This window comes from Ambystoma mexicanum, chromosome 2q (genome assembly GCF_040938575.1).
Source record: "Ambystoma mexicanum isolate Mex_15411 chromosome 2q, UKY_AmexF1_1, whole genome shotgun sequence".
In the NCBI taxonomy this organism is placed as follows: Eukaryota; Metazoa; Chordata; class Amphibia; order Caudata; family Ambystomatidae; genus Ambystoma; species Ambystoma mexicanum.
Genome location: NC_090924.1, coordinates 362408067 through 362434597, shown reverse-complemented (window position 1 = coordinate 362434597; position 26531 = coordinate 362408067). Strand labels below are relative to the sequence as shown.

Below are 26531 nucleotides of genomic sequence, written 5' to 3'. Positions count from 1 at the left end.
CAGGATGGAAAATAAAGGTCAACTAATTAATCCAATAAGTGGAGAGACATGGGAAAAGTTCCTTGAAGAACTTAACTCGACATTAATGGTTGACGACTCCTGGCCATTAAGAAAAGTCCCGATATACTATCCTTTTGATGTATCACAGGGGGCAATATTGAGTAAAATTAAAGAGCTTAAATCCTCGTGAGCCCCTGGCCCTAACGGGCTAGCAAATTTGGTTATTAAGACTCATCCAGAATTTTAGACTAGCTTTATATCCATTTTGTTTGAGAAGATTTTTTATTGTGGGAAAATTCCCTATTCCTGGCAGTCGGCGATTCTCATCCCTATCTTCAAGAAGGGCAATCGATTGGATTCCCATAATTATAGACTGTTGTCTATGTTAGATGCTACAGGGAAACTATTTGGATCCTTATTACTTAGTGAAATGCAGAAATGGGTGGATAGTGCCAGCATCTTGAGTACATTCCAGTGCGGGTTTAGGCGGGACTACTCTACGACTCATAACTTGGTTGTGATGGATATCTTACACACGAGAGCGCTCAGTAAGGGTCAGCCGCCGCTTTATGCACTATGTATTGATTTTAAGGCAGCGTTTGATTCTATCCCCAGAGAGCGGCTGTGGTTTAAAATGGAAAACATCGGGTGCCCAAAGGGACTCCTATATTATTTAAGATTACTCCACCATAATACTACGGTAAGGCTTAAATTAGATCAGGAAGGACACACAACTAAAATGGTCCAACAGAACAGGGGGGTCAAGCAAGGGTGTGTTACTGCACCATTAGTTTATAACCTCTATGTATATGACATACCGGTGTCAATAGGGACTGTTAACTACTGTCCCCCTAAAATCAGAGATTCCCCTTGTGCGGTCCTAGCCTATGCGGGTCAGCGATAGCCCTATGGGAGTATGCCAACATCAAAGGTTTGACCATCAACCCAGACAAAACCAAAGTCATAAAGAGTCAGCCGTATCAACCTTAGAGTGGGTATCGTAACCATAGCATACACTCCATTTTATTGCTATCTGGGGGTTGAATTTGAACCTCTCAGAGATTATAATGCGTGCAGGCAAACAAGTATTGCTAGAGCCGCCCAGGTTTCTGCTCTGATAGCTCGATTTTCCAATGAACAGTGCGATTTTTCACTTTGGGCCATACAGCAATTATGTATTCAAGTGTTTACCCCTATGATCACATATGGCCTGGAAGCTCTCTGGTCCTTGGATCTAGCTTGGCTCCAGATTATTGAAGGCAAGTTCTGGCGCCGGATCCTGGGCTTACCTCCTGGAGTCCCAATGGCCCTTATAAAATTAGAACTGGGACTCCTTTCTCTAAAAGCAACTGTATTAAAAAAGAGAACATGATTCTTTGTGCGGATAATCAGTGGTACCAGCAATCCTTTACTGAAGGCTGTTCATCAAGAACTAGGCAAAGGGTGCTCTATAGGCTCATTTCATGAGCCCATGAGTCAATATTTAGCAGAGATTGGATGGAGACTAAGAGGGGGTGGCTACTCAAAAGTAGTACAGAATGCACTCGGCAAACGGGTTGCTCTATCGGACTGGCTGGAGAACTATGCCTGTTTGAGCAAATTAAAGAGCTACCAGTTTGTTTTCACATAGACATTATGATTTTATGAAACCTCAAGCGTATTTAAACCTCTGCCCAGACAAAAGACTTAGGCGTTTTATTATTTTATTCAGAATGGAACAACTACCTACTAGGATGATTGTGGGGAGGAGAGCAAGGATCCCAATAGAAGATCGTACTTGTCGCCTTTGTAACCAAGTGGAAATCTTAGAGGCTGCCAGACATTTACTAACTAAATGTCACAGCATAACCAAAACAATACAGTCACTATTGGGCAAATATGTACACAACTTGGAAACCATTGGTGGACTTTCGTTTTGGCTATATTGCACGAATTCCAGTAATATGAGTCTCTTGGTTGCTCTATATAACATATGGCTAAAGGTGGAATCGATATTGGGCCCTTTGTTAGAAAATTTTAGGTAAGCAGGATCGGTACTCCTTGACGGTGGATAATCTGTGCAAACATGGGAGATCATCCGAGTAATTATCCTCTCCGGTGGTTGTCCCACTATGAATAGTGTTGGTCTAATGTACTTACATTTTTAGTTTCGACAAGTGTATAGGGTAATCTATGCATTGGTTCTGTGGGCTTTAATGAGTTTTGTTAACTTGGAATTTTTTTCTTTTTTTATGATGTTTTTTATGATGTTTTTCTTATGATGCTTGTATGTTTTTTAGGATATGTTGTATATATTGACATTGATTGTTTTTTTGTATTTAGTTTTGTTGCTTGTAGTATATGTGTAAAGTTTAAATTGTTTAGACTAAATCACATTAAATTAAATAACAAATGGCGACCTGTCAGGGAACTGCATAATGAGGAAGAGGTGTTGGACTGTGAGGTAAGGAGGGGTTTTGGGGAGGGGTAAGGGTGTGTGCATGTGTGTGAGTGGGGTTCCTGTGTGTGTGTATGTTGTCAGAAATGGGGGATGTGTTGGTGGAATAGGAGGTTGGGGAACCGATGTTGCAGGGATGTCCCCCACATTAGGGAAGTGTAGGAAGGGGGCGCTACAAAGAGAAATATGTTTCTCTGCAGCACCCAAATCGGGCCCGGTAAACCGGGCTTCGATGAAATCAGCCTGCGGAGAAACATTGTAGATGCTTCTAGCATTACTTGTGAGGCCTTCAATCTTAGTGTTTATTCAATGCGAAACTTTATTGATTAAGGATAGTGTTGTTTCAGTGATGCCTTTGCCCCGGGATCCACCTGTACCAGCACTCCGACCAATGGAGATGCCTTTGCAGGCAGAGAAAGGATCCGGGTTTGCTACGTTTGGCCCCGATATCTCACTATAGATCATTGCTGAAGTGATTTTCCAGACACAAACTTGATCTTTCCTGAGAGGCATTGGACTGCCATGAGACTCTGCTAGATTGAAATTCTCTTTCAGGTGGTGGGGCACAATAATATTAGAGTCCATTAAATTGGATACATGACAGACCTGATGAGTCATGCGTTTGTAGCGAACGTACCATGTCATCATGATTTCTAGATAATTAAAAACTTACTGTTTAAAACACTTCATAAAGTCAAACATAATTTTAGATAAACCCATCAATTGTTCTGTTCTGCTTTCATGTTCTTATGCCAACTCTCTGTCATAAGTTCCTTCTCATAAATCCACTTCCTTCTCCTCCCCATCTTTCAGTTGCATTTTAGAAAGTAGGGGCTTGTTATTCTCCCCAGGCAATGTACAAACATGTTTAAACTACAATCCTGAGTTTGCCAACAGATTACAAAGTCTTTCTTCAACCAACAGAGAGCTCTTTCAGTTTCCGAAAGTTCCTCTTCTAATTTACCAGTGATAACGTTCAGGTATGCATCCAAGGAATATTTTGCAAGTTGGCCAGAGGCATTTTTAGATTTCCTGCTATGTTGTGTGTTGGACTAGGCAGTTGCTTTCCTTTTCCCTATACTTAGAGAAAGATAGATAAGAATCGCCTCTGATGCCCCTCTAGCCGCAGTCTACAGTGTCTAGAATTGGCCTGTGATTTTCACATTCAAAATTTGTGCAGATAAATCAGTAATAATATTAACTTACAGAAGGCTCAAAGGCCTATGCCCCCAGCCAACTCCCACAGGTGAAGTATAATGAGGATGTGCAAACAAGTAGAAATTAAAAAATCCCAATGAAAAGTCAACGCTGTGCTGTAATAAAAGAGACCCATTCCTTATGAGAAATCTACCAGTAATTTTCTTATAAATATTAAGACCTGTAAAGAAAAAACACTAATCCCAGCAATGTCACCTGCTGAAAACTTAGTAAAAGGCTTGATGCAACTGTAACCACTAATACTCGTACACAGCTCCACAGTTCCACAGAAGAGCAGAGACTCCCTAAAATGCAACTGGGAGAATGGTGGTTCTGGTTAGGAGGCACAGATAATTCCAGAGAGAATGTACAATTCCAATATATGTGTGGTTCCAAGATCTTTCTTATTGCTTCCACCGATTCCTTCCTTCAGTTGCTGCAAGCCCGGATTTGAACAAACAAAGCAGTCTTCAAACGAGGCATAATCTACAGCTTCCAATTCCGTCCCAGAAAAGGGGAGGAGAGTGTCCCGAAAAGCAGGAACTGAGTGTCTTTGGTCCATCCACAGCAGCAAAGTTTCCAATTTGTATTTTGTATTGTATTTGCATTTATTGAGCGCTTTTGCCAAAGCGCTTTACAGTAAATAAGAAAAAACAGTACATAAAAATAAGTTACATGTCAGAGGATAGATCAGTGGAGGAAAGTAGAAAAAAGGCCTTAGGACGGGATTGAAAGATATGACGGGAGGGAGGGACACGGATGTCGACAGGTCGATTGTTCCATAGTTTCGGAGCTAGAAGTGAAAAAGACTGGAACCGCGAAGGAGCACATGGAGGCTTCAGAAAGGTAAGAAAGTGGAGGTGCTGAGAGTGGAGAAAGTGTGTGGGAATGTAAGGCGAAATAATGGAAGAGAGATGGGGAGGAGCATGACCATGATAGCCTTTCAAAACAATACAGAGAAAATGAACAAGAGGTAGGAGTCAAAGGGAAGAAGGAAAGAAGAGAATGCTTAAGAGAGGAGCGAGGGGGTAGTGGAAAGAGAAGTCGAACAGCAGAATTGAAGATAGAACAGAGAGAGAGGCAGGCAGGCCATCAAGGAAGGCTGAGCAATAGTCTAGTTTAGAGAAGCTAGAAGAGAACAAGATGAACTTAGTGGCCCAGAAGGAAAGAAAAGGGTGAATTTTACGTAGATTGAAGAGATGAAAACAACAGGTGTGTCCGGTAGATGAGATGTTTAAAGAGAAGGATAGCGCATAATCAAAAGTAACCCCTAAGTTATGGGCAGTAGGAGATGGGCGATAAGGAGCGGGGGGAAATGATTGAGGGAATGGAAAGTGGTGGAGAGGGAGAAAGAGGAGGAAAGAAGAGAATTTCTGTTTTAGAATAACAGTAGCATGTTTGAAAGAAGAAGGAAAGGTAGAATTCCTAAGAGAAGTATTGATAATAGTGGTACCAGTAGTAGCAATGGATAGATTTGAAGAACAAGAGAAGCAGGAATGGGATCAAGACGGGAGGCTGTAAGGTTAGCCCGACATAACAAGTTAGAAGTGTCAGTTAAAAGAGATGGAGGAATAGGAGAAAGTAGTTGTGGCATTTTGGAGAAGAGAACGCGGGAAGTTAGAACGGAAGGAATCTGAGAGAGAGAGGAGCCAATAGTAGACATTTTTGTTGTGAACTAATTTGAGAATTCTTAGGCTGAGAATATACATGAGATGGAGAGATCAGCAGAAGGGGGAGAGAGTAGTTTATTAATGGAAAAGGAAACCAGGATGGTGGGAAATGGAAATTGTTAGAGAGAAGTAGCATTTTTTTGTCAGCCAAAAAAGAGGAATTGTAAGACGAATGAAGAGCAGACAGGTGATCAAGATCAGCTTGAGAGTGGTATATTTTCCAACGCTGCTCAGCTTTATGGAGGGATGAGCGAAGTAAATGGAGAGCAGGGGATAGCCAAGGCTGAGAATGTTTACGAGAGGGAAAGACATAGGAGGTTGAAGTGTGTATAGTGGAGAGCAGATTATTTCATGTAGAAACAGCAAGACCTAGTAGAGAAAAGTAGAGAATAGGTCTATAGACGGTAAGAGAGAGAAAATAGTCGAAGAGAAAGAGAGTGGGGAGAACTGCCAGGGATAGGCAAGGAAGAGAGAATGGTGGCGGAGGGAGTTGAAAGAAGATTGAAAGAAGAAAATGGTCACATGAGTAAATTGGGAAAGAAACCAAAGGGGCGTGAGTGGAAATGGACGAGAAAATGGGATCAAGAGAGGAGCCCGAGATATCAGAGGGGGACCTGGAAGTGCGAATAGAGAGTAAGATTGAAGTGTAGGAATAAGGGGCGATGAGGCATGTGTTTGAAGATAGATGGAGGTTAAAGTCACCAAGGAGATAGAATAGAGGGTGGTCAGGAAGAGAGAAAAGTAAGTCTAGGTCTGCGTGCAAGCTAAACAAGGTGTTTAGGAGTGAGCAATTACAAATTAAAGTTCCATAAAGATGGTATTCTTGTGATTAATCTGGCTGTAAGATGCTGGGAAGTTGCAGGAACTTCCCATTCACAGCTTTGCTCCGCTGGAGAGAGCAGCCCTGTAATTATGAACTACAGCCGTGTCCCTCCTCTACCAGCTAAGGCACAGCCACAAGCTCAGGGCACACACCTATATACCCCTATATACCTCCTTCACTCCTTCAGCAGGAACAGGCCGCTAATGGTCCTGGTCATTTTTGCGAAATTTGCACTCAAGCAGGCGTCTGTGAAAGAGTTTGGTCAGTAGGCTGCACTGGTCTCTCCGAACCTTTAGAAGCAGACATTGTAAGAGTAATTATAAAGGAGAAAAACCTGCAAGCAGCAGAGGGGGCGAATACTGTCTCTTTTGAAGAGTTTAGAGTAGCAAAACACACCAATCAATAAAAATACCAAAGTGCAGGGGAGCAGCCAGCCATTTAGAGCAGACTGGAGACAGGAGCCAAGAAGTCTTGAGCAGTGTATGTAGATTTTTGAAGGTTGTGAAATTGAAGCCCAAATTAGAAAACATGAGGCATGGAGACGGAATGTCAAGTAGGCATTGAAAGGACTGAATATTGGGAAGCATTTCTAGGTAAGATGAAGTTCGGGAGCATAAACAGTGTTAAAAAACCTAATGCCCATGGAGTTATGCTTGCGCTAACAGTCGGCAGCGTTAGCTCCTGTCCATGGAGAGGAGACTTTCACAAGCGGACTTACTCTTGTGACGTAGTTAGTTCCTTCCACTAAGTCCACTCGGCTGCTGTGTGTATTGTATTTTTGAACTGGGAGAAGAAGCATGTACATGAGTGGTCTTACTTTCATGATAATAATGGGCAAAAGGCACCTTGATTGTCGTGCCATAACTCATAACAAGCCCAGACGATTGTGAATCGTTATGGATCAAGATTAAAACCTTGGCTAACTCTTTGCTTAATGTCCTGACCCTCTACAGGCCCCCAAGGGACATGCCGCACTTTGAGGAACAGCTCTCTGAGCTGCTTGCACACATCACTGAATCTAAAAACCCAATGATTATTATGGGTGACTTCAATCACTGGGTAATGACCCTCTGGATAAACAGGGCTCCTCACTAACTGACTCAGTGACATCCACAGGACCCAGACAATGGAGGCAACACATAAAGGTGGGCATACACTCGACTGGTTTGTATCCCAAAATCTACTTCTATCCCACCTCCAGGTGTTGCCATGTGCATGGTCTGATCACTTTCTGATTCATACCATGCTAAATCTTCCAACATCTCCAGTAATACGGAATACCCTAACCCAAATCAAAAAACTGACATGCAACCTTAAAAATGTTACTTCCGCCAATATTACAGCCCTACTATCATCTAGCCTAAAACCGCTGACCAGCTTCTCTGAGTCCTCACATCTTGTGGTACATATCACCACATCCATAAAACTGGCCATCTCAGACCTGGTGCCACTGAAAAGTAAAATAATCAAACCCGAGGTGCACCAGAATACATGGTTCTCAGATGACATTATCTCTGCCGGACAGACGATGAGAGCACGAGAAAGAGCCTGGCGTAGGAACCCTACTCCTATTACACTAGCACTTTACAAGCAAGCAGTGAAGGAATTTAAAGCAGCTATTATCTCCTCCAAATGTATCTACTACAATAACAGGATCAACGACGGCTGCTCTAACGTCAGCAAACTTTTCAAGATCTTGGCTTATTTTCAGGATTCTCCCCCCATCAACCAAGACTTTATAAAAGATTCCATATGGTGCCAAGAAATCCATGATGACTTCCTGCCCAAGATTGCAACTCATAGGCAGACCATTAGTAACATCCAGACCTCTTCTCAGGGATGCAATACTCATATGAACGTCCCCCAAGACCCTATCTCCATTCCAATCAGGTTTCACAGCCCAGCATGGGATGGAAACTGCTATGCTGGACTGGAAATCTACCTTGGCCGGCATAGTGGACAGAGGTCATCCTGCCTTGTTGATGCTCTTGGACCTCTCTGCGGCCTTCGACCTGGTGGACCATTACCTACTGGTGACAAGGCTGGCGGAGATTGCATACTGCTCCAATAAAGCATCCCAGTGGATATCCTCAATTCTCAGCCCTCGGACATTCTGGGTATCCGTTGGTGAGGAATGCTCCAACCCTGTTCTTCAAACATGTCTCGTCCCTCAGGGCTCTTGCCTGTAACCCACTTTGTTTAATATATGCATCAGGCCGCTACTGGACCTGTAAGACGCCCGGGGTGCCCAGTATACAAATTATGCCAATGACACTCAGGTCGTCTTCCAGCTCAGTGGGAAGTATGAGCAGGACATGATTGCCGTAAACAAAATCCTCAATGCCATCTAGACCTGGGTGGCAGTTAACTCACTTGCATTGAATAGCAATAAAACAGATCTTCCGATTGCGGCATCCCAAGCCCGTCTTGGCAAACTAGCCCCGACCTATGCCAACTTTTGTATCGCAGGCAACATCATTCCAGTCTCGAAACAAGTCAAGACTCTGGGGGTTGTCATGGATGAGGAATTATCTATGTAAACCACATGTTTCCTACATTCGATCCTCCTGTGGCCTCATTACCAAGCGAATAAACTACATTTGCCCATTTCTTACCGCAAAAAACTGTGCGCTGCTCGCTTCTGCACTAGTAAATTCCAGACTTGACTACTGCAACAGCCTCCTGGCAGGTACTACACATCTTAATACACAAGCGTTGCAGGTTGCACAGAATAATGCAGTTCGGGCCATTCATGGCCTGTCCAAATGTGCGCACGTCTCCGATGCCAGGTGGGCACTCCACTGGCTGCCTATCCAGCACAGGATCACCCTCAAGATCCTGACGCTGTCTTTCAAATGTCGGGCTAATGCCTGCCCAACATATCTCATTGATTGAGTAAAAATCCATGTAGGGGGAAACAGCTTTGCTCCTCTGCCTATCCCACATGGCGCACTTCGGAGGGACATCCTTCGATAATCAGGCTCCTTTACAATGGAACTCACTTCCCAGGTTGAATTTAGTGTTCTTCTCTTGTCTCCCGCTGCCCGATCTCTAACTCACGCTGTCCTTGTCTGTCTTTTATGTGCACTCTGAGGCCCATGGGCATGTGGCGCTTACAAAAATAAAAATAAAAAAATAAATATGAGGGAGTTTGTTCCTTGCGCTGAACCTGCTCCGGCGCTGTGTGTATTTGGAAGCAGTGGCCAGGGAACACGGGCAGAGAAGCTGAGGAAGCCACTGGGGTAAAGAGTATGTTAATTAGGTTGTGCAAGCTGAAGCATGCAAGAAACCTGAAAGAAAGACTCCAGACGGGTAGATTGTCTAAACAGTCATCAATAAATAAACCTTATGCATGGATAACATTTACAGTCAATAAACATGAACTATAAGCACTTAGCAAATCGCAGGAAGTGCGTATCTGCTTTTGACGAGCTGCAACAAGATGAGAAACTGTGCTAATTATGCTATCTGGGTACTGTTCATTGGTATTTAATGGCTGAGAAGCCCTACATTGCAGCTTTGAATCTTCAAAATGTAGGTTTTAAAATGTTAGAAGCTTCTGTGACGAATCTTAGGATGTCGTTGCTGCTTCCATGGGGAGAGCCCCTTCTCGTGAGGCCACAGACGGGAGGCTGCTACTCGATAGTGCCCCTGGGCATGGTACTCAGCGGGTGGATCTCATAGAGAGGGAAGCCCGATATGAGACCAGTGACAACTATTTGGAGAGAATGCGGTTTTCACATACACCATCGCCTCCTCACTCACCACCCCGTCATCACCCCACCCATCTACTATCTGCATATGTACGGTTGAGAAATCTGTGCCCCTAGATAGTACTGGGACGAGGAAGAATCAGAACTACCAAGTAGAATCTCCTTGCAAAGTACTGAGATGAAGAACAGCTCTATCGAGCCCTGCTAGCGCCAGTTCAGAACTGTGACGAGGAGCAGGTGTAGAGCACCTTTAGGAACCAAATGGAATGATCTAGTGGTTACCAACTTCCTATTGGCCAAAGCCAGTATAAAATAAGACTTACACATTTGGCTAATCCTATGAGGAGGAACTGTGAGAGCAAGCACCCACGTAGAACGAAGACGGACGAAGGACAAGGCAAGCTGGCGGATAGAAGCTCCAAGCATCCCTGAACCCTGGAGAGCACTTGGAGTAGAGACCGTACTGCCAGGTGGAGAGTTGAGGCTGCAGAGCCAACACATTCCAGAGGAAGCCCAGGAGTGCCACAGAAGTCCCTCAGCTGACTGCAAATGCCCGTAGCAAGTTGCAACGTATGCAGACCATGCTCTACGGTGCAGAGGTTGCTGGATAGGCACTGGGGACTGGACCAGGCATTGGCAAGATAAAAGGGGTGCGAGAAACAGACAATATAGGGTCTTGGACCATGAAAGCTGTGAAGAAACGTTATCATACATTTTGCAAAAGGATGGTACTTGGCACGAGAGTAAAACAAGTGTATCAAGAAGGAAGATGAAACCAGAAATAGGAAGATTAATTGCGAGTCTGGGACCCGCACCCATAAGAGAAAACAATCATCATTGATCTTCATAGTCACAGTACCTGGCAGGCTAGTGAACCATGATGGCTGTGTGAGAAAGGCCAGGGGAAGCGAGACATTCCTCCTGGGGCTGCAAACGTTGTCAAAAGCCAAGAAAAGGGAGGCATTCTCTTGGCATTGCGGAGAAGCTAAGAGAGAATGAGGGGAAGGCAGTGATGCCCGCTGGTGTCTTTGTGAACATTGTGAAAAGCCAAGAGAAGGGAGATATTCTCTTGGCCGTGCAAAGAAGCTAAAAGAGAACCAGGGGAGGAGAGTCATGCCCAAAGCTAAGAGAAGGGAGGAATTCTCTTGGCACTGCAAGGAGCTGAAAGAGAATCAGGGGAAGGGAATTCATAACCCATGGTGTGTTTGTGAACACTGAAAAGCGAAGAGAAGGGAGGCATTCTCTTGCCAGCAAAACAAGTGAAAAAAGAACCAGGGGAGGGGAGTCATACCCCAGGGTGGTTTTGTATACATTGGGGGAAAAGCTAAGATAAGGGAGGCCTTCTTTTGGCAAGGTGCCAGGAGAGAACCAGGGGAAGAGAGTCATTCACCCTGGTGTAGTTGTGAACATTGTGAACACTTTGCTGGAAAAAACAACAGAAGGGAACCATTCCCTCAGGAACCAGTTTCCTTGATATATGGAACTGTGCCTGTCCAGAAGAAGGGAGTCATTCTTCTGGACCAAGACGATAATAAAACCCTTTAGTTTTAAGTGTAGGGTTGGCAATATGTTTTCAGCAACCCGCCAGAAGCACCGGCAGGGATACCACCAGACTCATAATGAAGCCCAATGCCTTTTCTTTGCTGCCTGATGAGTTGCTAAAAGGTATAACTGCATAATAAGCCCTTGTTAGGGAGAATTCTCACCCAAGTGCTAAATTCCCTCCACCTTAGAGCACTCCAGCTCTTTGGCTATATTTTGGGACTTTGAACTTTTCATTTTCAATGTGTTTTACTTTTGTGTTCTTTGGATATGGAGTTTCAAAACAACTCCATAGGCATCATCATTTTCTATGTGTCACCGAGCAACTTCAATGCAGTGGCACAGGGGTGTCTTTCAGACTCCCCAAGGTTTAAATACCTTGTCTGGGACTGACTACTGTCTCCCAGAACATGTAAAGTTAAATTAACTTTACTAGTCTTTTTAAATGTACAGACCCAGCACACACTATCTTCCGATAGAGTGCTGGAGGGGTTGCCTAGCATCCCCTGAGTCTAAAGACTCATGTAACAGTCAAATGTTCCCTTTTCCCACTTGAAATTACTGGTGACAGTAGTTTTAAACAAACTACCATGATTTTTCCCGACCACGAACACCGGTAGCTAAACATCGGGTCAGCCATGTTTTCCAAAATGGCGCCCACGACCTACCTGTAAAAACAGACTCTGGTCAACTTTTTTTGCCGTTTCTTTTTGGAAAGGTCCTTCTAGTGTTTAACTCTGCGCGCCAAACCAGGTTTGGTCCCTTTGTTCGTTGGTATTTGGCAGCCTTCAGTGCTGAAGCTCTCCTCTGGCGCCTGAGTGTCTGGGGTGGACAGGATGTGAGGGGGGTGCCCGAAACTCCATGTTCTTAGTCTCCTATGAGACCTGAATGCACTCTGGCGTGATTGGCCGGCTGGCTGTCCGGCAAGGACAGCCACCCTGCTGTGTGAGTGACAGCCAGGCTGGAATGAATGGGGAAAAACTGTTTGAAAGCAGGTCTCTGGGACTTGGAAACCAGAGTCAACCACTGGAACGAAAGAACCGAAGACGAGCTGAAGGAAGACGACTGCTTCAACTCCTGGATGACCGGTGAAGCCATGCTGCAGGTCCGAATTGCCCGAAACTCCATCGACAGAGAAGACCTTCAAGGCTAACTTCTTCCATTGAGTTTGGTGGGAACAACCAAATCGCAAACTGCCTGGACACCGTCCCCTCCCGGTCGAATTTTCTGCAGGGTGCTGTGGAAAACCGGATAGCCAGTGGGAAGGATACCAGTTTGTGGTCTTTAGGGCACTCACACCTTAAACCGACGTTTTGCCAAGTGTTTGGCCTCTTCCCTGGGCAGTGCAGGAACCTCCCGACGTCCTCCTTCTTGTCCCCACGACTGAAGCTCAGGAACAGCGAGATCTGCTCGAACTGCCAAGAACAACTGCCTCAGCTACAGCTCTTCTTCACTTTAAAGGTACTGTGCAAACGCGTTCCAGAAATCTTTTTGGCCACGGTGAAAGTTTGTGTAACTTTCCCGACTTCGAAGGCTTGTCCTTCCCTAAACCAACATCTAAGTTTTCGTCTGACCAAATTCTTCTAAGATACATGGCAAAGACTTAACCGTTTACTACCAGAACTGTGCTATCCTATACAAAGACTCTGAACATTGACTTTGGCCCAGGCCTATGAACTGAATTGCTGGTTGTAGTTAACTGAAAACCGTTGCCCTGCCTATGAAAGTATGTGTGCTTCATTTCTTATAACCTTGTCTTTTCACCCCTTTGTAAAGTAACTGAAGTGCCATTTTGCTCCCACTTCAGGGGACTTATTGGTTGTGTATTTGTAGTCTGTTAGTATATGATATTGAGCTGCTCTTGCTAGTGTAATGTTTTCCAAACGACTGTGTAAATAAATGTATATTTTTTTACCAAGAAAGCTTGAGTAAGTGTTTGTTTGAATCACTGTATTTGTTGGTCCTTTGTGTAACTTGTTCTACTGCTCACTTTATTCTTGAGATAAGTCTGGCTGCTCAGCCACTGCTACCACATTACTGTGTAGTACAGACTTGTACCAAAGGTGAAATTGTACTGACACTTGTAGTCTTAATTGCATGTAGTGTTCCCCAAGGGTACTGCATGTGATTCTGCCTAACAGCCCTAAAGTAGAATTGTAAGAATTGTCACCTCTAGCTTGGCTGCTGTGATTGCTGAAGGATCAACAGATAACTCACAGCCAAGGTCTGAGGTTCAAGGGTCTTCGTTAAACAGAAAGGCTGAGGCGTTAGGTTGAACTGAGGTCATGTTGTGTAAAATCAAGGAACATAAACAAATCAAGCTTTCTCTATAGGACCGTAGCGTTTTAGTCTTTCCGCTCTCTCTTCGTCTGCGTCACCTAGCAGGAGAAAAGGCAACGTGGCAAAACAGAAGGACATAGCTGAAGAAAAGGCAACGTGGCAAAACAGAAGGACATAGCTGAAAGGTATCATATGTATTGTAACCTCTTGCATTGTTCTGGGCAACCCTTCAGACCAGAGGTGCACAACTTTTGGCCCACGTGCCAGTTGTAGCCCTCCAGGACAATATTTATGACTCTCCAAGTCATGTGATTTTTATGATGAAGTGTTGCCTCTTTCTCTTTTTCTCCTCTCTTTCTCTCTCCCTCTGTCATGTCAGGTGGTGACGGCTCTCTGATCCAGTTTTTGTTCTTGCACCCTGATGTCTGCAGTTGTACTACTATTAAACTATGCTTCCTGTCCCATATTATACAATAAATAAAAGTGGTAATGCAATTACAAGGCAGTGTATCACACAGATTACAGTTACGAAATAGAGAAAAAATAAATGGTACACCTGAAAACCCAGGAATACTTTCCCCTCAAATGTGTGCACCAATGCCCATCCCACCCCATCATCCCCATTGACAGTCAGGCACTTTATTTAAGACTTGTGTTTTACATTCTGAGTTGCAATGTAACCAGTTGTGCATCTCTGCTACAGACCATTGTTTTTTCAGCCTTCCATATTACAGAAGGGAAGACCTTATGACAATCAGGCGTGATCCCATCTAAAAATGGGCAGTCTGAACTGCTAAGCCACATCCCTTCTGCAACAGATCGCCAATAACCCCAGACATGTTTTAGGCTCATTGGCCATCATCTGTGTGGTGTGGCTTGGGTTTCTTAGCAAGTCACAAACCCATTTGTGGGCATTCTCGTCCTACTATGGGTGAATGTAGCTAAACGGAAAGGTGATGGCTGGAAGGTTTTGAATGAATCAAAGCCTCCTGCATTTCTCAGGAAAAATAAATTCCCAAACAGTGTTTTGGAATTTAAGTGCTTGAAGCTTGATGCTTGGCTTCATACAAGTTGTATTCATGGTACTCTCCTCTTGAAGACAAACCAGCACCACCACCCTTGGTACCATAGGTTGTCCAGTGTCAGCGTGGACCAGGAGTGGCACTCTTGAAGAGCTTGACAACGGTCATGGTGGGCCCTGGGGTTGACTGGTTTAATCTCTGTGTTTGTCATAGTCCTTGCCACAGTTTCTAAAAGAATATAGGTCTCAACCATCCCTTAAGTTTACTGTTCCTTGTATTGGAAATCTCATCCTACTCAGCAATTTCCACTTCCTTTTCTCTGTTCTTCTCCTCTGGTTTCTTCCTCATTTCCTCCTTGGTGATTCACCATGATCTCCTCTTATCTTCCTTCAACCCCAGGATTCTCTTATCTCCTCTTTACTGCTCCTTCTTGCCACCACCTTCGCCCTTCTTTTTCCCTCTATAGTGCACACCACTCCTCCTTGTGACTAGTCACAGATGGCCTCAACAATACACCATCTCTCGAAGAAGGTTGAAGGATTTCTATTATCATTTTAAAGGGGGTACACCTAAAGGCCGACCTGCCATTCTTGTCTTCCCATGGGCTACCTCTGCCCTAGCCCAGACTTCCCTAATCCTGAAGATAATCACTAGAGACTCCTATCTGTAATATTTACTGGCTAGTGTTGACAGCCTAAAGGCAATAGCGTTATCTATCTGACTCCCTCCAGGGACTCTAAGGTGGCTCCTAGCCTGGTTTCCCACAAGAAGTGTAATGGTCATTTAAACAGGAATGTGTGCCTTCCAACATCTCAGGTCTCACTTTCTCTTATCCCTGTCATGCTCTTGTGTACCTCACCCTGATGTTCTTTCCTTCCTTTCTCTTCCTTCTAATCCTACTCTCAACTTTCTCTCCCTCTCTCTCTCTGACTTGTCTCTCTCCGGTATTATTCTGTCTCATGTCTAATCCTTTCTTCTACCCTCCACTCGATTCTCTACTCCCACTACTCTCCAAAGCCTCTACTCTCCATCCCCACTACTCTCCACTCCCACCACGCTCCACCCCTCCTTCTCTCACACTCACCCTCCTTTCCCACTCAGTCTCACTTACCCCGTATTGTCTCAGTTACTCATCTTACTCACCATGTATGCACTCTCACACCCAATTACCCCTTTTGCTCACCAATCAGTAGCTCACCTTCAACACTCGCTCTGCTAGTCTCGTTCACTCTCTGCTCCATAGTTCTTCCACTGCCTGGTCTCTTGGCCTGCCTCCTTGCCACTTGACCTCACCTGATCAATCTACACTTTCCTGCTCGTCCCTTTTTAGCCTCAACCTGCCCCTTCCATTGGCACACCTGGTTACGCGGGACAATCTCTGCCTTATTCTGCACCAGGGGCTCGGTTAGACAGGTGTGAAGCCAGAAAGTGCACTTTAAGCTCTGCACTTTTCAAATGTGGGTCCAGCGTTGTTTTGTGGTGGTGACTCGGTACAGCAATTGTTTATTTCAGAGTTTGTAGTCCGATGTAATTGAACATCCTGCTTGCTGGTCAGCAGCGAGCAAAGTTTCGGCTGCTCTGTGTTCGCTGCTGCATCTTTCGTCAGTGGGCAGCTACGATTTCTGTGCTTGGTAGTACTGAAATGGAAGAGTGGAAACACTGGCCTGCATGTTGTCTGGCAGGCATAGGAAGTTTGAAAAGTGGCACTTCTCACTTGCAAACAAGCATATATGGGGGAAAAGAGACTGGGGCCCTCAAAACTCCCTCGACCCGCTGCTGTGGCAGGATTGGCTCTGGGAAATAACCTGGCAGGCCTCCAGTCCCTGCTTAAGAGGGGTCTCCATACCCCTTTTTGCAGGGTCAGGTTCCTGGCCCTGTCACAAACTCTTCGCCCCTTCTTTACGTCTGCTCATCGTTCTTCTTTAAATGTTTGCTCACCTTCTGCTTGTAGCTCCTCACACTCATTTACTTCCTTGACATCAGTTGCTCATGAATTTCACCTTGCCTCGGCCAGGGTTACAGGGAAGGTCTGTTAAGTTCATAGAGTAAGATGTGCTCTGGTCCCCCCTTAACTGATTACCTGACAAATGGCCTTCTGTTATTCCCCTTCCTTGTTCCCCAGACAGAGGGTTCTTTGTGAATTCATGTGTTTGAGGTTGCTTTGCACATCTGACCCCAATGGACCTGGTGTCTTTAGAGTTCTGGGAGGCAGTGTTTAAACTGAGGCTGGTGATGGCTCAGGAGCTTGGGGGATCTTTCAAGGATTTCCTCCAGTTCCTGCATCGTGGAGGGGGTGGTGGCCCTCTGTCACCCCAATCCCACAACCGGCATGAGGCTTTTTCACACTGCACACTAGCATGTGCATTTTTAAGCCTGCATCTGAGAAACCAGATGCTGAGTGGAGGGCCTGGCCCCAACATTGGTGGAAATTGCATCTAGGGTGTTCGACTTCATTCCAATACCAAAGTCACTTGGATTTCAAATACATTTGATTTAGGGGTCTCAAGAGCTCAGGATTCCGACCACTATGGATTCTTTTGTAATTAATGTGTTCCTTAGACGCCCAGCTTTTGGGTAACCTGTCTGTTCAGTCTGCAGCATCCATAAGAGCTGAGCTACGATCCTTTTTAGCTACGATTCCTTTTTGTACACTAATTCATCCTACTGAAACCTGCAAGGAACGGATGATCTGGCATTCTTTTGCACGGTAAATGAAGGAAGCATCTTCTAGGTGTCACCAGTTTGTCTTGTACCTGCTTATATAATATTTGTATGGCTCAGAGGTTGTGTGATACCATTTCCTGTGAAACAATTGGGGTCAAAAGTTACAGGATTCCACTTTCCAGTATGTTATCAGGGGTCCAGCGTTATTACCGCCGGCTCATGGGTTGGGCGCTAACTGACTGCAATTACACCAAAAATTGGCATTTTCTCAGCGTGTTTACCCCCAGCTTTCAGCTGGGGGTAAACACGCCAGACTTGTGATAGGGCCAACCCTTAAATATGGCGGTAATACCATTACCGCCGCATTTAAGGGCTACCGCCCAACTCATGATGAGGCCCTAGAGTCCTTATACCCCAGGCATACTGTGATGTGTGCTTAATGTTTCACTTGTTAATATACTGACAGCTATGCTTGAATCAAGCAGTCATGTGTCTAGCTCTTCATTCGATGTCTCATTGTTCCATTTTCTAGAAGCTTCCATTCACAATCCCGGAGCTTGTGCAATCCTCCCCTTGTCGCAGTTCTGATGGTGTTCTCTACACAGGTAGGATGCCCCCTCCCTATTGTGATTTCCAAAATTACGTGTGCGCATCTGTGTGTGTATGTGTGTGTGTTTTTGAGTAATGGCCTCCCACTCGGACAGTATTTATTCTACCATTTGTGTCTTTTTTAGAGCACTCCTAAAGTGAATTGTGGAGTTGTTCTGTTTTTACAGCATGTTTTGCGGCTCTTTGTGTGAATTCTAAAACATATGAAGTATGTATTGAATTGTTGCATTATGCCTTGAAGTTGTTGGTCTGGATGTAGGTACTGTTTTCATGCACTCTGATAATCTGTATTTTTATTTTCGCTCTGTATTCTGGAGCTGTTGCAGCATGTTCCGGAGCTGTTTGTTTCTGGTTTAAAATGACTTGAAGTCGCTCCTTTAGGTTTGGGAATAGATATGACTGGTATTTGATGAAGATTCTTTTTGTTCTGAATAAATAGTACGATAAACTCCACATAAACAAATGTTATGGCACGGGATGGAAGTGCAGTGATGATAATTTCTTTCTCGTAGGATCGCAGTCACCAATCATGGGAACAGAACACCAACATGCAGGATCCTGCAACACACTTTAGTAGAAATATTTTCTTACAGATTTAAACAATACAAAATAAACCAATCATTTGATAACCTCTCTTCTCTTATATGTACTCCTGGTGAATAGAAGTAAAAATGAATGAGCAGGTTACATCTTTTTCTGCCGTTCTCAGAACTGAGGTGTAAAGGAAAAAGAAAGGGTAGAAATGCAAAAACATGTATTGGGAGATAGTGCAAGGCACCACTGCCCCTAAACAGGAGTTGGCAACCTGTGGCTCTTCAGATGTTTTGCAGTGTGACTCCTGTGATCCCTAGCCATTGACTAGGCTAGCATGGGCTGACAGTTGTACTTCAACACTTCTGAACAGCCAAAGGTTGAGAACAACGCTCAGAGAGAACTCCAAATGTACTGCAGTGACCATTTGGTAAAAATTCATTACTTCCATTCCACATCGATGGCTGTGCTGTGGCCCATGCTGGCAGGCACCCAACAAAGTACCTCAGGCACTCCTGAACGCACAGGTGGACCATTCAGTCGCAGCAGAATCAAGGGGACCTTTGTTAACGCGTTTCTCATAATAGAGGCTTTCTACAACATTGTCTGTTATGATGTTGACAATCTCGATGTGAACATGTTCGGCATAGAGGCGCTTGAAATCAAGAGACGCTCAAAGTAAAAACATTCAGGAGCTCGTTTTCAAATGGGGCGTAACATTAATGGGAGGTATAAATGACTTGTGCAAGTCAGGCTGTAATGCCTTCCGTTAACATCCGCCCCATTTTTTATCATTTGTTTGGCGGAAAGAAAGTGCGGAAGGCAACTTGCGTTTCCTCCACCTTCCTCTCCACCATACAAAAGCTCCAGCATTTGCACAGGTGAAAAAGCACCAGCATAAAGCAGCATAAAGCAGGCGGTCACCATAGAGATCCATTGTACGCTATGTCTGCCATGCTTGCTTGCTGGCAGGCAGCACGCACAATTAGAATTAAATGCTGTCCAACATGTTTGCATGTCGGGCACTGTTTACTTTTAATTGTGAATGTTGCTTGCTAAGCAGTGTTTACTCATTTGCACGACGGCGTGCAATTGTGCAAGGCAAAATGCAGCGTACATGCATGTACGCTGCCTTGTCCTGCACGTTTGCACTTTATCATGCAAATGATCAAACTTTGGCGGCAGGGAGCCGTCTGTGTTTATGTCCGTACGTAATGGCTCCCAGAAGCCAAATTGTGACCTGGCCGAAAATGAGGCCCTCAGCATCAAAGCATTGCTCAAATTCAAGAGATTAGACTTTATCCAAACTCTCAAGGTCAGGGCTATTTACCATTTCTTGGACTTCACAATCCAAATCGAAGAAAGGATCACTGAGTGAACAATTTCAAGAAATGATTTTTCACGCACTTTGCCAGATCCAATTCTAAATCTAACCTCTCCCATCTGTGTTGAATTTGCTAAACTCCCCATCCTTCCCTGTGGGAGTAGCGGGCAGCAACGGAAGGAACTGGTAGAGAATGCTTCCCGATGTGCATACCCGAGGACGGAGAAGGTGGGATCCCATTGGCCCAATCCTCCACAGAGGACATGGTAATACCTCAGTGACCCGTATGAAACTAAAAGAGGATTTAGAAGACTACAGGTTCCAGAATTTCCCTGGGGCATTTACTGGAGACTGGAAACACAGTGGTATTCAAAAAACCCTCAGAGTGCAGAAGGCATATCTTTTTTACATTCACAACCAATGTTGTTAGTCCTTCTTCCCTGTTTAAGTTCCACAGAACACAAAAACTAGATTGTTCAATAAGATGGTCTTGCAAATTCTTTCTGGTGCACAACTTCTTCCTCGTCTCAGTATATTGAGGTGACAGTTTAGTGGAGTCAGTCCTGATCTTCCTTGTCTCGGTATATTGAGGGAATAGTTCAGTGGAGTTGGCCTTAAATCTTCCTTGTCCTAGTACCAGTGGTACTATTGCTGTGGCATAAATACATTGGGAAACTTAGGTGATCAGAGGAAGGAGAAGACGATGATTGAAGAAAGTCAGATGAGGGCATCTTACACTGTGTTATCCCATGATGTCCTCCCTCCCTATGAGATCCACCCACTGAGTACCAGCCCCAAGGGGACTATCGGGTAGCGGCTTCACCTCCCTGGCCTTCTGGAAAGGGTCTCCCCTCGGGGTGAAGGGACAATATCTTAGGATTCCTCACATTGATGACTGCGTTGTTCGCAGACATCGCACTTCATTATCAGAATACTTACCAGAGAAGTAGCTGGGAAATAGAGGTCTATGCACAGATAGTGACAGCAGCTTTGGAGAAATGCCAGGATAGGCTAGACATACGGACGTGGAACCATGTAGTGTCTCCTTTAATCCCTCACCAACCCTCATTAGGGATAATCTGATTCATTAGATAGGTAACCAATCCACACAGTTATTGATAAAGAGGTAATGAGTGAGGAAGAACCTAACCACGGAGAATTACCCATCCAAGTCCCTGATTCAAACGGGAATTGGAATTACTGTATGGAAGAAGAGAAAGGAATCCCATCCGCCAACTAAGGAGGATAAAAGGGCCAGGAAAACTGCTGTTTAGGGGAGGATCGTGAGGGAGACGGACATGTCTGTCCCTGCTCCCTTCTAAGGGGAGAACCTTGAAGGCAGAATCCCTGTAGGGCAGCAGGCTGATGGAACTCTGCAGCACTCTGGAAGAGCTTGCTGCAGGCTAGAAGAGAACATACCCAGCAGAAGGAACCATGGACACAGAGACTACTCAGGAACTGGAGACCTACACTTCCTCACATTGACGGGGCCGCATTGCCAATAACCTTGGCCCTCTACTGGTAACTCAAGGCGAGAGACTGACCTGTGGCAGGCAACATCGACTGCCTGACAAGGACCCAGAAAAGAGGGGAAGAAATAGGGGAAGAAATGCCCATCACCAAAGGGAAGAGATGGCCTGACTATTCCTATACAAAGTTGTGATGGAGGACCTGGGAAGAAAACCCAAAGTGACAGCCTGTCGAAAGGCCCAGTGTGAATGTTACAACAATGGCCTGATGGAGGGCTTATTAAAACCTTTGCAGAGACAGCCTGAGGAAAAAAGATTTTGAGAGTTTTACTGCAAAGGTCTTGTGGAAGGCCTATTAAGGAGACACAAAGAGACGGCCTAGCGAGAAGACCCACAGAAACCTCTGGCAAAGGTCTGGAAGAAGACCTATATTGGTAAATGATGATTGGACCTAGAACAGATTTTACTGGGAACCCTAAAAGCTGCGTTTAGTGAGGGGCCAAACAGAAACCACAACCCAGAGGTCCAGAAACAGACCCAGTGTAAAGCTGAGAGCCCCGGCCTGGGAGGCTACATACATTCACAGTCTATAGGGCAGGCGAGTTGCAAACACCAGAGTGGAAAAGGGGATGCATTGAGGAAACGATTCAAGCACGAAACCCGGGGGTAAGGACTTACCAGTCCAAACACCAGTCCAACAAGCTGAAGGGACTTTTTAAGAACCGGGAAAGCACTGAAGAGGGGATAGAATCCCTAGGTGCCTCACTGTATTTTTCATTTATCCTGACCCTCACATCTATTACAGTCTAGAAAAGTTGTTGTAGTGATTCCCCTTGCAACCGTTGAATACGAATTCAAACCTATCCTGTGATTTCTGTATAAATAACCATACTAACCATCTGACCTAGAGTCAAGTGTCTCACTGTGGCTTTTCTTTTATTGGCACTTGGATGTGTGGTTGGCCAAGCAGCAGTCTACTCCCCTACCAGAGGCACCACAGGACAAACTTAGATCAGTCCCATCAGAAGGGATGGAAAGCGAGACCGAGGCCAGAGAAAAGCCGGAAACCATGGGATAATGGTGGAACCACGGAATGCCATGCCACAACCAAGATCATGGTGTGTGTCCTGCAGAACAACTCTGAGAAGTATGCACACCGACCTGTCGGAGTCAGAATGGTCTTTTTTGTATATGCTTTCTCCAACTGAGTGACCAAAATATAGTACTGTACCTGCTGATGACCTTCAATGAAGTATTTAATTGGCCAGCAAAACAAGTTGAACTTTCTTATACATGTCACAACTCAGAAGATAGCCATCGTCTTGGAGAGACTGCCGCAGCTGCTTGCCTTCAGACTCCTGGTGCCTCTTATTACTTGAATTATTGCAGTAATTGAAGAAGTCTTTATATATTCAGCCCCGAGAAACTCTACAAATCCCAGCTAGAGACAAAAGTACAAAGAGCCCAACAAAGACCCTGTTTTCATGGGGACACACCCAGCTTTGGATTTTCTTATGGTTGCTACAGCAGAGAAAATGTGTTCTATATCTCAATCCCTTTGATCTTGTTCACATCTCCTGAATTAGGAGAGAGAATCAATAAATGCAGTTGTTAAAATATGTCTCCCTCACAGCTGTGACATCCATGCATGTGTCTAGTGCTACATCCCTCCAGGGATGCTATGATGGATTGCTCTGGTGATCAGATGAGCATCTTGCCCAGTTTAGGCCAGAAGATAAAAGGGAAGACTTTCTGAAGTGATGTAGGAAGGCAGCATTGTAGCTGTTCAAATTATCAGCACTTCTGCAGGTTTCTCCCTCACCCTTAGATATCACTTCTCAGTTAAATTGACCCCTCCCTGACTAGGTGGGCAAAAGAAAATTCAAGATCTTCCCTTTTCAGGTTGTTGTTTGTTTCTTGTGCTGGTAGAAGAGGAAGAGCAAAACATGAAAACTGAGGCTGATACTTTGAAAACAGTTGGATTGGACAAGAAGAAGGACTTTGATGCAGGGGTGTTGATAGGTCTGTTAAAGATCTGGGGCTAGAGTAATGTCTGACTGTCTGGACTCGGGGCTAGCTAGCCTTTTAGTTGTAACCCCTGAGCTTCTATCCGGGGCTACAACCAAAAGACACGGGGCTATAGCCTCCTCACCCCCTCCCCTAGCAATGCCTCTGCTTTGACAGACATACTTGAGTGGGTATTTCATACAAATAGTACAATGAGAGCGTTCAACTTGGTGAGTGGCACCTGCAGAGCCAGAGGCTTCAATACCATCATAGGCAAAGGAAGCAGATCTGAGGAAGAGGCAGTACCCAATCCTTGGCTGAAGTGGGAAAACTTCCAGCTGCACAGAAGTCCCAGTTACTTTACGCCCTCCTCCTCCTGCGCAGATCACCCGGTTGTAGGCATTGTCAAGGCGCACTCCCACCTTTGGCCAACATTTCACTCTTTGCATGAGGGCTTGGCATCATCAAAGAAGAGGGTTATTGGTTGAGGCTCAGAGCAACTACACCAAATATGCCTCTCCGACTGGCTGGATTCCCATCCTATCGGACTTGGTTACAGCCACAGATGAACATCCTGCTCGCAAATAATTCCATGGTACTGGTACCCCCGAAAGAGGAAAACTTGTGCAGTCGAGGTACTGCTTAGATTTAAAGAAAAAAAGAGGCACAAAGAAGATTTTCTGGCTGATTCTGGATCTTGTTCTGAAAACATGTGACTGAAAAGGGAGAATTTCTGGATTCTGGATCATCAACAGATTGTGCCACTCTTGCTAAAAAGAGACTGGTTGGCAGCCATGGTCCCATTAAGCAAGGTCTGAGACAATTCCAGAGATTCACAGTGGCCAGAAATCACTTCCAGTACAGTGTTATCACTTGGCTCATATACCATCCCCATCCTTCTCCAAACGCATTGGTGGACACATTCCTTTTTAAAAATAAAGATTTGCATTGGTTATTTGTTATTCTAGTTTACAAATAAATGCACTCCATTACTGTCCTGTGAATGTTTACTCACCAATCCCCTTGAGAAGTCCCCAATTTCTCAAATAAAGTTTTCTCCTTTATCTAGAGTGTGCCCTTCTGCAGGGTGACTGTAATTTCTTGCTGCACTTTATTCTGGATTATTTCCTGCTTGTTTTCATAACTAATTGTTAACATTTATGGGAACCGATGTGGTTCTAGGCCCAAGTAGATCTGAGTTGAGATGCCCCATAGTGCCAGTGAGGTTTTGCTATAATGCATTGTCAAAATTGAAGTAATTGTTTGAGTTGTTTTAGGGTGTAATTTGATGTCCTGAAGGCCGAATAAAATTATCTGACTGACTGAATATTTATTTACAACTTTTCTCCATTAGTATTTTCAAACAATAACTAGTGTGTCATGGAGAAACCCCTTGGGGCATTAACAAGTTAACCAATAAACAGATTGCAAATCTGTTAACATAGGTACCTTAGTATACATAAAACAGTTCACTTTCCAGTCCCCACGATCCATCAGTTCTGTGCCACTTGGAGTGAATTGGGAGGATTTTCAAGATTTGTAGCTATAGTCAATCTTTTTTTTTCTCCCAAAGTAGGGTGGTATTGCTTCGAGCAAAGTACTAACCCATCATCCGACCAAAACAGAAAGAAAATGCAATGGTAGCATAATGGCGGGAAAGCAAAAGGAACTGAGCAATTGAGGGCTTCACGGCCTGTATCAGATAAAAATACAAACAAAAGAAGCAAATGTGAAATTCATAATCAAGTGGCAATGCTTTTGATATACTCCAGGAATCTGAGCTGCTTCTGCTTGTGGAAATGGATGTACAATTCTTTCTTGTTCATTTTTATTTCCAATTTCATATGTTTCATTTGTGTCACTTGCATTTCCTGTCAAAACACTAACAAATATTTCCAAATGTTTTCTAACTCCATCCTCTTGCATTGGGTTTGGGTATGACATCTAGAGCAATCAGTATGGTTACATTATCCAATGAGCAATTTCTGCTACAGCCTTTAAAACAACCAACATTGTCCCAGTTTCCTTGGGCTCCATCTTGTTTTGCCTCTGAGGGACTATGGATGCCCCTTTTAGCAGTTCCACGCTTTTAGGAATCTCCACGCCCACGTGATTTCACAGAAAGGTCTCCGGAAATCCAGTTGTGTATACCTTTGACCACCTAGGGGTGGGAATGTTTCTGGATTTCTACCTTGTAGTCCTTCCACCACTAGTTGAGACATTCCCATCCCCTCTTGGCAAGGCCATGATACTGGCCTTGTCCCACAGTCTGTGAATGTTGCACAGAGCTCCTAAAGGACCTGGCCTTCTTGGAGCCAGGTCAGCTCTGCCGCCTGGTGGAGCATTTCTAAGGAAAAAGAACATCTTTATCCATACCTTTTTCATTGATAAAAGCATCAGCACAACTCTAACTGGAAGCCATCTTCAATGATCATGCTTCAACAGACAGACATGTTGAGTCTTCCGGTAAGTGGAGACAAGTTCACTCTCACTCTAGTCCAGAGAATACAATGCATGGGAACAACCATTGACACCATGAAAGGAAATTTGTATCTTTTTCAAGAGGAGCTTTATTCCATTGAACAGAAGATTGTCTTGGTGAGAAAGTTGTCCTACCCAGCAGTGATAGGGATCTCATCTCTGCTGTGGGTCATCAGGTAGGGTTATACAGGGTTTGTCTTCAAGAGTGCTTAGTGGAAGGCTGTAAGCTTCACTTTATGTAAAAAGTCAGGACAGGTTGAAAAACAAAATCAAAAGGTTTGGAGGGGACGGACCATAGCATATGGCGAGAAGTTTGCTTAAAAGACAAATCATTCCTAATGCTGGCCATCTGGAGAAGGATTAACGGTGTCATTTTTACAGACTCCTTGTTTTGTTTGCATAATGTGGCCCTGAGTGGAATGCGCAATCATTGTGCTCTATAATAACGACCCTCTGTTGATGCATGGAGTTTACTGTTACTCTTTCCGTATTGGGTATTCTAACTGTTTAATCTTGCATGTGGGATCACTTTGTGCGCTGATATGTCCAGATTAATTGATCAACTTCAGAATAGCATATGCCCCATCTGCTGAGAAACCTAACTTTCCTGCTCTTTCGTCGGCAATATGCTCTATGTCCGCAAACGACATATTGGGTGTGCTTCTGCTTTGTGTGAAGTTAATGGTGTGAAGTGGTGTGAAGTGGTGTGAAGTGGGAACCACCTTATCTTTCAAAATCTGTTCTCAGGTTTAGTAAATTGGA

At 44.5% G+C, this 26531-nt stretch overlaps 1 protein-coding gene across 1 annotated transcript in view; it reads left to right on the top strand.

Moving 5' to 3' along the window:
• ERN2 (endoplasmic reticulum to nucleus signaling 2) overlaps window positions 1-26531 on the top strand; it is a 1116259-nt gene that overhangs the window by 321868 nt on the left and 767860 nt on the right. The window contains exon 5 of the mRNA XM_069647392.1: window positions 17881-17953. Within this exon, the coding sequence (XP_069503493.1) occupies window positions 17881-17953 (73 nt within the window). The remainder of the gene's footprint in view (window positions 1-17880; window positions 17954-26531) is intronic.